This window comes from Cetorhinus maximus, unplaced genomic scaffold, assembly GCF_964194155.1.
Source record: "Cetorhinus maximus unplaced genomic scaffold, sCetMax3.hap1.1 HAP1_SCAFFOLD_1375, whole genome shotgun sequence".
In the NCBI taxonomy this organism is placed as follows: Eukaryota; Metazoa; Chordata; class Chondrichthyes; order Lamniformes; family Cetorhinidae; genus Cetorhinus; species Cetorhinus maximus.
In genome coordinates, this window is record NW_027597316.1 from 28,253 (window position 1) to 38,191 (window position 9,939).

The window sequence follows — 9,939 nt, forward strand, 5'->3', positions numbered from 1 at the left end:
GTGGAGAGAAAGAAAGAAAGATTGAGAGATAGAGAGAATGCTAGAGAGGTAGAGAGGGAGAGATAGAGAGAAAGGTTGAGTGATAGAAAGACAGTGGAGAGCGAGAGAACAATGTGGAGAGATAGAAAGAAAGATGGAGAAAAAGAGAGGTAGTTGGAGAGGTAGAGATGGAAAGATAGAGAGGAGAGTGGAGAGATTTAAAGAAAGATGGGGAGATAGAGACGGAGAGATAGAACGAAAGAAGGAGAGAGGATGGGAGACTAGAGAGTCTGTGTTTCTGTGTTTGGTCTGTGTCTTTGTGTGAGTGTGTTTGTGTGTGTGTCTGTGTGGCTGGGTGGGGGGGCGGTATGTGGGTGTCTGTGTGGCTGGGTGTGTGTGTGTGTGTGTGCGCGTGTGAGTGAGTGAGTGTGTGAGTGTGTGAGACTGTATCTGTGAGTGTGTGTGTATGTGTGTGTCTGTGTCTCTGAGTGTGTGTATGTCTGTGTGAGTGTGAGTGTGTATGACTGTGTCTGTGTGTGACTGTGTGTCTGCGTGTCTGTGAGAGTGTGTGTATGTGAGAGTGTGTATGTGTGTGCGCGCCTGTGCGTGTCTGTGTCTATGAGTGTGTGTATGTCTGTGTGAGTGTGAGTGTGTATGACTGTGTGTCTATGCGTGTCTGAGTGTGTGTGTGTATGTGTGTGTGTGTGTATGTGTGTGTGTGTGTATGCCTGCGTCTGTGTGAGTATGTGTGTGTATGACTGTGTCTGTGTGTCACTGTGTGTCTGCGTGTCTGTGAGAGTGTGTGTATGTGTGTATATGTGTGTGCGTGCCTGTGCGTGTCTGTGGCTATGAGTGTGTGTATGTCTGTGTGAGTGTGAGTGTACATGACTGTGTGTCTATGCGTGTCTGAGTGTGTGTGTGAGTGTGTGTTTGAATGTGTGTATGTGTGTGTCTGCGTCTGTGTGAGTGTGTGTGTATGTATGACTGTGTCTGTGCGTGTTTGAGTGTGTGTGTATGTGTGTGTGTGACTGTGTGTCTGCGTGTCTGTGAGAGTGTGTGTGTGTGTGTGCATGTGCCTAGGTGTGTATGTGTGTCTGTGCCTGTGTGCATGTGGCTGGGTGTCTGTGTGCTCTGTTTGTGTCTGTGTCAGTGTGTGTCAACGTGTGTCTGTGCCTGTGTGTGTGCGAGTATTAGTGAGTATGTGTGAGTGTGTGAGTGTGTGTGTGTGAGTGTGTGTGTGAGTGTGTGAGTGTGAGTGTGTGTGTGTGTGTGTTTCTGTGTTTGTGTCTGTCGCTGTGCCAATTGCAAACTCCATTCATAACATTCCCGGCCGCTATCTGTGATTAACAGACTCTGTGAAGCCCCGAGAGCTGAAACTTTAACCCAGTTGTGAAAGAAACAAATCCTTTCGTTTTTTTTTTGTTACATTTCTCTGAAGGAACTTGCAGACTTTTAGAAACAAGCAGTTGAGTAATATTTGTGACGGGATGGGTAGGTGAGTAATGAAGGGAAATACATTCCCATTGATAAAGGTATTTCATGAATTATCATTTCACACATGGCTTATTCAGACACGTAGGCAATCTCTCTAAATTCAAACCCTGTTGTTAAAAAACAATCACCCAGGTGGGGGTGGATTGGGGAATTTCTATTTCTGACTCCTTTTCCGTTTTTCTCAGCTATTTAAAGGGGATTGTCTGTCAGGCAGAGTTCAGAGTCACAGCTCAATACATCAGCAACTTAGAGGCAAGATAGCAGAGACTTCACAATGCAGCACCTGAGAGGTAAGGGAGTGTCTCTCTCTCAACACTCTCCCCCCAGTCTCCACCCCTACTCTCTCTCTCCCTCTCTCCCACGCACTCTCTCCCTCTCTCCCTCCCACTGTCTCTCTCTCTCTCCCACCCACTCTCTCTCTCTCTCTCCCACCCACTGTCTCTCTCTCTCTCTCTCTCACTCCCACCCACTGTCTCTCCCTCTCTCCCTCCCACTGTCTCTCTCTCTCTCTCCCACCCACTGTCTCTCTCTCTCCCACCCACTGTCTCTCTCTCTCTCTCCCACCCACTGTCTCTCCCTCTCTCCCACCCACTGTCTCCCTCTCTCTCTCCCACCCACTGTCTCTCTCTCTCCCACCCACTGTCTCTCTCTCTCTCTCCCACCCACTGTCTCTCTCTCTCCCACCCACTGTCTCTCTCTCTCCCACCCACTGCCTCTCTCTCTCTCTCCCACCCACTGTCTCTCTCTCTCTCTCCCACCCACTGTCTCTCTCTCTCTCTCCCACCCACTGTCTCTCTCTCTCTCTCCCTCTCTCTCTCCCTCTCTCCCACCCACTGTCTCTCTCTCCCCCCAATCTCCACGCCTACTTTCTCTCTCCCTCTCTCCCTCCCACTGTCTCTCTCTTCCACCCACTGTCTCTCTCTCTCTCTCTCCCTCTCTCTCTCTCCCTCTCTCCCACCCACTGTCTTTCTCTCACTCTCTCTCTCCCAGTCTCTCTCTCTTTCTCTCCCTCTCTCTCTCTCCCTCTCTCCCACCCACTGTCTCTCTCTCTCTCTCTCACTCTCTTTCTCTCTCTCCCACCCACACTCTCTCTCCCCAGTCTCTCTCTCTCTCTTTCTCCCCACTGTCTCTCCCTCTCTCTCCCCCCAGTCTCTCTCTCTCTCTCTCTCCCCCTAGTCTCTCTCTCTCTTTCTCCCACCCACAGTCTCTCTCTCTCCCCCAGTCTCTCTCTCTCTTTCTCCCACCCACAGTCTCTCTCTCTCCCCCAGTCTCTCTCTCTCTCTCCCCGAGTCTCTCTCTCTCCCCCAGTCTCTCTCTCTCTCTACCCCACCGTCTTTCTCTCTCTCCCCCCAGTCTCTCTCTCTCTCTACCCCCCCGTCTTTCTCTCTCTCCCCCCAGTCTCTCTCTCTCTCTCTTCCCCACTCTCTCTCTATCTCTCCCCCAGTCTCTCTCTCTCCCCACAGTCTCTCTCTCTCTCTCTCCTCCAACCGTCTCTCTCTCTCCCTCTCAGCATCTCTGTCTCCCCAGTCTCCCGTATATATCCCTCCCTCACAACCTTTCCCTCCCTCTCCCTCTCTTTCTCTCTCTCTCCCCTCTCCCTGTATTTCGCTCCCCCTCTCCACCTCTCTCCCTCTCCTTTTCCCTCTTTCTCTGTCCCTCTCCATTTCTCCCTCCCTCTCTCTCTCTCCCCCTCTCTCTCTCCCTTCCTCATTCCTTCATTCTCTCTCTCTCTATTCCTTGCTCTCCCTCTCCCTTTCTCTCCCATTCTCTCTCCCTCCCTTCACTGTGTGCATGTGTGTGTGGAGAGAGCGAGAGAGAGGGAAGGTGGGATTACACAGAGGGAGGGAAAATGAGGGTGAAGGAAAGCATAAATAGAGGGAGCGGTACAGAGAAAGATGAGGGAGGGAGAGATGGATGGAGAAGGAGGGATTTGGAGGAAGGAGAGACTGGAGGGAGGGAAGGTGGAAATGGTGGGAGGGAAGGAGGGAGGGAAGGAGAAAATGGAGGGAGGGAATGTGGAAATGGTGGGAGGGAAGGAGGGAGGGAAGGAGAAAATGGAGGGAGGGAATGTGGAATTGTTGGGAGGGAAGGAGGGAGGGAAGGAGAAAATGGAGGGAGGGAATGTGGAATTGTTGGGAGGGAAGGAGGGAGGGAAGGAGAAAATGGAGGGAGGGAATGTGGAATTGGTGGGAGGGAAGGAGGGAGGGAAGGAGATAATGGAGGGAGGGAATGTGGAAATGAGGGGAGGGAAGAGGTTAGGGAAGGAGAAAATGGAGAGAGGGAATGTGGAAATGGTGGGAGCGAAGGACGGAGGGAAGGAGAAAATGGAGAGAGGGAATGTGGAAATGATGGGAGGAAAGAGGTGAGGGAAGGAGAAAATGGAAGGAGGGAATGTGGAAATGAGGGGAGGGAAGGAGGGAGGGAAGGAGAAAATGGAGAACGGGAATGTGGAAATGGTGGGAGGGAAGGAGGGAGGGAAGGAGAAAATGGAGAGAGGGAATGTGGAAATAGTGGGAGGGAAGGACAGAGGGAAGGAGAAAACGGAGGGAGGGAATGTGGAAATGAGGGGAGGGAAGGAGGGAGGGAAGGAGAAAATGGAGAGAGGGAATGTGGAAATGCTGGGAGGGAAGGAGAAAATGGAGAGAGTGAATGTGGAAATGATGGGAGAGAAGAGGTTAGGAAAGGAGAAAATGGAGAGAGGGAATGTGGAAATGGTGAGAGGGAAGGAGGGAGGGAAGGAGAAAATGGAGGGAGGGAATGTGGAAATGCTGGGAGGGAAGGAGAAAATGGAGAGAGGGAGTGTGGAAATGATGGGAGAGAAGAGGTTAGGAAAGGAGAAAATGGAGGGAGGAAATGTGGAAATGGTGGGAGGGAAGGAGGGAGGGAAGGAGAAAATGGAGGGAGGGAATGTGGAAATGTTGGGAGGGAAGGAGGGAGGGAAGGAGAAAATGGAGAGAGGGAATGTGGAAATGATGGGAGAGAAGAGGTTAGGAAAGGAGAAAATGGAGAGAGGGAATGTGGAAATGGTGGGAGGGAAGGAGAAAATGGAGGGAGGGGATGTGGAAATGGTGGGAAAGAAGGAGGGAGGGAAGGAGAAAATGGAGAGAGGGAATGTGGAAATGGTGGGAAAGAAGGAGGGAGGGAAGGAGAAAATGGAGAGAGGGAAGAACATGAGCAAGATGGAGAGAAATACTGAAAGGATGGGGCTGGGGAAAAGGGGAAGAATGCGAAGGAGGAGATGAGAAAGAAAGGCAGAAAAGGAGAGTCAAAAAAGAAAGGAAGGATAAAGACAAGGAAGAGAAGGGATGAAAAGAAGGAAGAAAAGACAGAAGTGGAGGAAAGCAAAGCAGAGAAATAGCCAGAAGGAAGAGATGGACAGAAGGAGAGGGAAAGAGGGGGAGAGAGAAAGGCTGGATTGATGTGTGTCCCTCACCAGGTCACTGACCATCAGAGAGAGATGCGGGGAGAGTCTGGAACTCCTGACAGTACGGCTCTCCCTCAGCACTGACCCTCCAACAGTGCGGCACCCCCTCAGTACTGACCCTCCGACAGTGCGGCGCTCCCTCAGCACTGACCCTCCGACAGTGCGGCTCTCCCTCAGTACTGACCCTCCGACAGTGCGGCTCTCCCTCAGTACTGACCCTCCGACAGTGCGGCTCTCCCTTACTACAGAAATTGTGGATGCTGCTGGAGGTTACAGAGATAGGGAGGGTTGTAGGGGCTGGAGGAGGTTACAGAGATAGGGAGGGTTGTAGGGGCTGTAGGAGGATACAGAGATAGGGAGGGGTGTAGGGGCTGGAGGAGGTTACAGAGATAGGGAGGGTTGTAGGGGGCTGGAGGAGGTTACAGAGATAGGGAGGGTTGTTGGGGTGGAGGAGGTTACAGAGATAGGGAGGGGTGTAGGGGCCGGAGGAGGTTACAGAGATAGGGTTGGGTGTAGGGGGCTGGAGGAGTTTACCAAGAAAGGGAGGGTTGTAGCGGCTGGAGGAGGTTTCAGAGATAGGGAGGGTTGTAGGGGTTGGAGGAGGTTACAGAGATAGGGTGGGTTGTAGGGGCTGGAGGAGGTTGCAGAGATAGGGGAGGGTGTAGGGGGCTGGAGGAGGTTACAGAGATAGGGAGGGATGTAGGGGGCTGGAGGATGTTACAGAGACAGGGAGGGTTGTAGGGGATTCATGAGGTTATGGAGATGGGGTGGATTGGGTATCGTGGTCTACAGGTGGGGTTTGAAAACAAGGATAAGAATAACCAAAGCCAAACTAAAACCTCTATCGTCTTCCCGCTCTTCCCCCTTTACCCACCCCTCCCAACCTGCAGGGGTCCTACTCATGTGCAGCTTCCTTGTGCAGTGCCAGTCGGCCTCCATCGCTGTGCCAACCTTAATCAAGCAGACCCACGACCTCTCGCTCCTGCTCCAATCGCAGACGTCCTCGCTGCTCAGATCTTACGTGAGTATATTGTCTCGGATAGGTCGCCTGCTCGCTGGTTTGGGATTGACCTGGGCGGGGTCCGGGCAGAGGGAGTGGGGGTGGGGGTGGGTAGCAGGGAGGGTCCGCTGCCTTGTGGGCACGGGGGGGGAGTCAGCCATCATCCTGGCCCACTGGTCGGCCCCTCGAGGGAACTCTGGTGCGTTGCTGGTCACTCGGTTACATTCTCGAGTTTGGGGGGGGCAAGTAGAGATGGGTAATAAACTCTGGCTGATGTCCACGTCCCCCCCCAATGAGTTTAAATAAACTTTCTCCAGTGGGTTCAGAACACAGGAGCTCAGGATATAAGGTTGGGAGGAGACCATTCGGCCCCTCGAACTCACACGTCCGACACGATCGCGGCTGACGGTCGGACTCCAGTTCGCTCTCCCTCGGCCCCGCTGAGGGGGTCCGAATATCTCTCGATCCCAGCCCGGGAATATGTCCCATCGACGGGGCCTCCACTGCCCCCTAGGGCCGAGAACACCCAGGGTTCACCGCCCTCCGAGTGATGAGATTTCCACCCTCGTCTCAGTCCAAAATGGCCGACCCCTTACCCTGAGACTGTGGCCCTTTCCCCGCCTCCTCACCCTCCCCACCTCGTGCTCTGAGTGTCGCGAGGCTAATGTTAACAGAGACCCAGGGTAATGCACTGGGAATCTGAGTTCAAATCCCACCACAGTCGGTAATAAAATTTGAATTCACATTTTAAAAAAAAAATCTGGAATTAAAAGTCTAACGATGACCATGAAACCATTGCCAATTGTCCTAATAAACCCATCTGGTTCACTAATGTCCTTCAGGGAAGGAGATCTGCCATCCTTACCTGGTCTGGGCCTACATGTGACTCCAGACCCACAGCCATGTGGTCGACTCTTAAATGCCCTGGGGGGCAAGGGAAATGAGGGATGGGCAATAAATGCTGGCCTAGCCAGCGACACCCGCATCCCATGAACAAATCGATAAAGAATCCAAGTATACCACATCTACTGGTTCCCCCTTTATCTACTCAACTAGTTACTGAATGCTGAGGTACCGAGGGATCTGGGGGTCCTGGTACATGAATCACAAAAAGTTGGTGTGCAGATGCAGCAAGTGATTTGGGGGAAGGCAAGCGAAATGTTGTCCTTTATTGCGAGGGGGGGTGGAGGATAAAGATTGGGAAGTCTCGCTCCGACTGTACAGGGCGTTGGGGAGACCGCACCTGGAGCACTGGGGACAGTTTTGGCCTCCCTACTTAAGGAGGGATTGACCCCCACTGGAGGCCGTTCAGAGAAGGTCGATTCCTGGGACGAAGGGGGTTTGTCTTGTGAGGAGAGGTTGAGCAGGTTGGGCCCTGTACCCATTGGAGTTTAGAAGAATGAGAGGCGACCTTATCGAGACAGATAAGATTCTGAGGGGGGGAGGGAGCTCGACAGGGGGGGATGCTGAGAGGATGTTTCCCCGCCTCGTGGGGGGGAATCTAGAACGAGGGGAGGGGAACACAGTTTCAGAACGAGGGGTCTCCCGTTGGAGACGGAGATGAGGAGGAATTTCTTCTCTCAGAGGGTGGACAGTCTGTGGGATTCTCTCCCTCCCTCCCTCAGAGAGCAGTGGAGGCCGGGGTGTTGGATATACTCAAGGCCGAGTGACACGGGTTTCTGATCGACGAGGGAGTCGAGGGTTATGGGGAGGGAGGGACAGGAAAGTGGAGTTAAACCCACACTCAGATCAGGCATGATCTTATCGAATGGGAGAGGAGGGTTATAGGGGCTGGAGGAGGTTACAGAGATAGGGAGGGGTTATAGGGGCTGGGGGAGGATACAGAGATAGGGGGGTGTAGGGGGCTGGAGGAGGTTACAGAGATAGGGTGGGGTGTAGGGGCTGGAGGTGGTTACAGAGATAGGGAGGGTTGTAGGGGCTGGAGGAGGTTAAAGAGATAGGGAGGGGTGTAGGGGCTGGAGGAGGTTACAGAGATAGGGAGGGTGTGTAGGGGGCTGGAGGAGATTACAGAGATAGGGAGGGGGTGTAGGGGCTGGAGGAGGTTACAGAGATAGGGAGGGGGGTGTAAGGGTCTGGAGGAGGTTACAGAGATAGGGAGGGTTGTAGGTGCTGGAGGAGGTTACAGAGATAGGGAGGGTTGTAGGGGCTGAAGGAGGTTACAGAGATAGGGAGGGGGGTGTAGGGGGCTGGAGGAGGTTACAGAGATAGGGAGGGGGGAGTGAGGGCCATGGAGGGATTTGAAAACGAGGGTGAGTATTTGAGAACGGAGGCGTTGCCGGGGACCGGGAGCCGTTGTGGGGGGTCAGGGAGCGGCACAGGAGCGGGTGACGGGTGAACAACTAAAAAAATCCCTGGTTAGGCCCCGGATGGAGGATGGTGTCCGATTCCGGGATCCGCACTTCGGGAAGGACGTCCGGGGCCTGGGAGGGATAGAAACGGAGGGATAGAGAGAGCGGGATTGAGGGGTTATGGGGTGTGGGGGGAGGAGGAGGATGGTCAAGGGGCAAATTCCTGGATGAAGGGGGTTCGGTGTTGGGGGGGGTTTGAAAGTCTGAGAAGGTCGGGCCTCCTCCCGACCTCCTGCCTCTTCCGGCCTGAATTGTCGACCTCTGACCCCCCGACTCTTTCCTTCCCTCGGCAGCTGCAGGCGATGGGCCGCCCCTTCTCGGATCCGGATTTCTCCCTGCCGGGGATGCAGCTGGAGGGCCTACCCCAGGCCTCGGTCCCTTACCTGGCCTGGCGCCGGCTCGGTCACCAGGAGCGCCTGGCCGACAACTACCGGGCCTACAGCCTCTACGGGGAGTTCCTGCAGCTGGTGCTGGACGACCTCCAGGCCTTAGGCCTGAGGCCGGGCCCCGGGACGCTGTGGGACCAGCTGGCCTTCGCCAAGGTCCAAACGGAGGGCCTGCGGTCCAATGCCGGGTCCCTGCTGGGCGCCCTGCGCTACCCGTTGCCCGTCGTCGGCGACCCTCTGGATCCCGCCGCTTACGGCCACGCAGACTTCGAGAGGAAGGTCAGGGGCTACCTTGTGTGCCGGGGGTACAGAGACTGGATCAACAGGACCGTGAGGGATTTCCAGCTCCTCTCCTACTACTTCCCCGCATGATCCGTCGCGGCCAGAGAGACAGGATCCTCGCTTTCTACTCGCTCGAAGGATTTTGCTGCTGTGTTTTGTAGTTATTTCCCCCATCAAACACTCCCAGGGCAGGTACAGCACGGGTTTAGATACAGAGTAAATCTCCCTCTACACTGTCCCCATCAAACACTCCCAGGACAGGTACAGCATGGGGTTAGATACAGAGTAAATGTCCCTCTACACCGTCCCCATCAAACACTCCCAGGGCAGGTACAGCACGGGTTTAGATACAGAGTAAATCTCCCTCTACACTGTCCCCATCAAACACTCCCAGGACAGGTACAGCACGGGGTTAGATACAGAGTAAAGCTCCCTCTACACCGTCCCTATCAAACACTCCCAGGACATGTACAGCACGGGGTTAAATACAGAGTAAAGCTCCCTCTACACTGTCCCCCATCAAACACTCCCAGGACAGGTACAGCACAGGGTTAGATACAGAGTAAAGCTCCCTCAACACTGTCCCCCATCAAACACTCCCAGGACAGGTACAGCACGGGTTTAGATACAGAGTAAAGCTCCCTCTACACTGTCCCCATCAAACACTCCCAGGACAGGTACAGCACGGGTTTAGATACAGAGTAAATCACCCTCTACACTGCCCCCATCAATTACAGCAATTTCATGACACTACGGATTAACTGCTGACTATTGTACTTTGAGGAAATTTGCAGGGAGCCAGGAGAGTTTACACATTCTCTTAACACTGTGAGTTCCTGGCTGACTTGCCAAGCTATCATTGTCTTACATGAAAGTGCTGTCATTTATGCTAATGATTTTTACCTAAGATATTTATGAGAATGCATTTTGTTTTATGTGTATACATGAAGAGATATCTGACGATACAGCGGGTGTGGGGAATTGAGACTCACCCCAGTGCGCCAC

The 9,939-nt window shown here is 53.6% G+C and overlaps 1 protein-coding gene across 1 annotated transcript; it reads left to right on the plus strand.

Annotated features, from left to right (window-relative positions):
* The first annotated feature begins 1,688 nt into the window (after positions 1–1,688).
* On the plus strand, positions 1,689–9,236 carry LOC144676129 (cardiotrophin-2-like). The gene is made up of 3 exons (XM_078536638.1): positions 1,689–1,763; positions 5,788–5,918; positions 8,560–9,236. The coding sequence occupies exons 1-3, from the start codon at positions 1,748–1,750 to the stop codon at positions 9,022–9,024; spliced, it is 612 nt and encodes a 203-aa protein (XP_078392764.1). The 5' UTR covers positions 1,689–1,747; the 3' UTR covers positions 9,025–9,236.
* Positions 9,237–9,939: the final 703 nt, after the last annotated feature.

Bases quoted from the DNA above. Each gene is read 5' to 3' on its own strand.
- LOC144676129 (XM_078536638.1), top strand. The intron at 5,919-8,559 runs GTGAGTATATTG...TTCCCTCGGCAG, and splicing joins CCTCGCTGCTCAGATCTTAC to CTGCAGGCGATGGGCCGCCC.